The sequence below is a fragment of the Pholis gunnellus genome (assembly GCF_910591455.1).
Source record: "Pholis gunnellus genome assembly, chromosome: 5".
Classification (NCBI taxonomy): Eukaryota; Metazoa; Chordata; class Actinopteri; order Perciformes; family Pholidae; genus Pholis; species Pholis gunnellus.
Window position 1 is genome coordinate 552,501 of NC_136531.1, and position 356 is coordinate 552,856.

The window sequence follows — 356 nt, forward strand, 5'->3', positions numbered from 1 at the left end:
CACTCACTCCCTCCAACCTCTCCTCACTCACTCCCTCCTTTAACTCCTCCTCACTCACTCCCTCCAACCTCTCCTCACTCCCTCCCTCCAACCTCTCCTCACTCCCTCCCTCCTTTAACTCCTCCTCATACGCAGCATCCTCACCCCGCCCCCCCACTCTCCCCCCATCCGACGCTCCTCCCAGTCCTTCCTCCAGCCTTCCCGCTGACGCCGTGTTCAGCCCCCCCCCCTCCGTCCAGATCCCGCTGGACCCGACGACCAACTCCTCGGACCCGGCCTCCGCGAGCCCGTCCCCGCTGAACGGGACGTCCCCGCTGAACGGGACGTCCCCGGCTGATGACGGAGACGCTCGTTAG

The 356-nt window shown here is 66.0% G+C and overlaps 1 protein-coding gene across 1 annotated transcript in view; it reads left to right on the plus strand.

Annotated features, from left to right (window-relative positions):
* The window catches only part of soul5l (heme-binding protein soul5, like), a gene marked incomplete at both ends in the record, with an annotated part of 5,867 nt that extends 5,511 nt beyond the window's left edge, over positions 1-356 (plus strand). The window contains one exon of the mRNA XM_079159753.1: positions 185-356. Coding sequence (XP_079015879.1) covers positions 185-356 — 172 coding nt within the window. The remainder of the gene's footprint in view (positions 1-184) is intronic.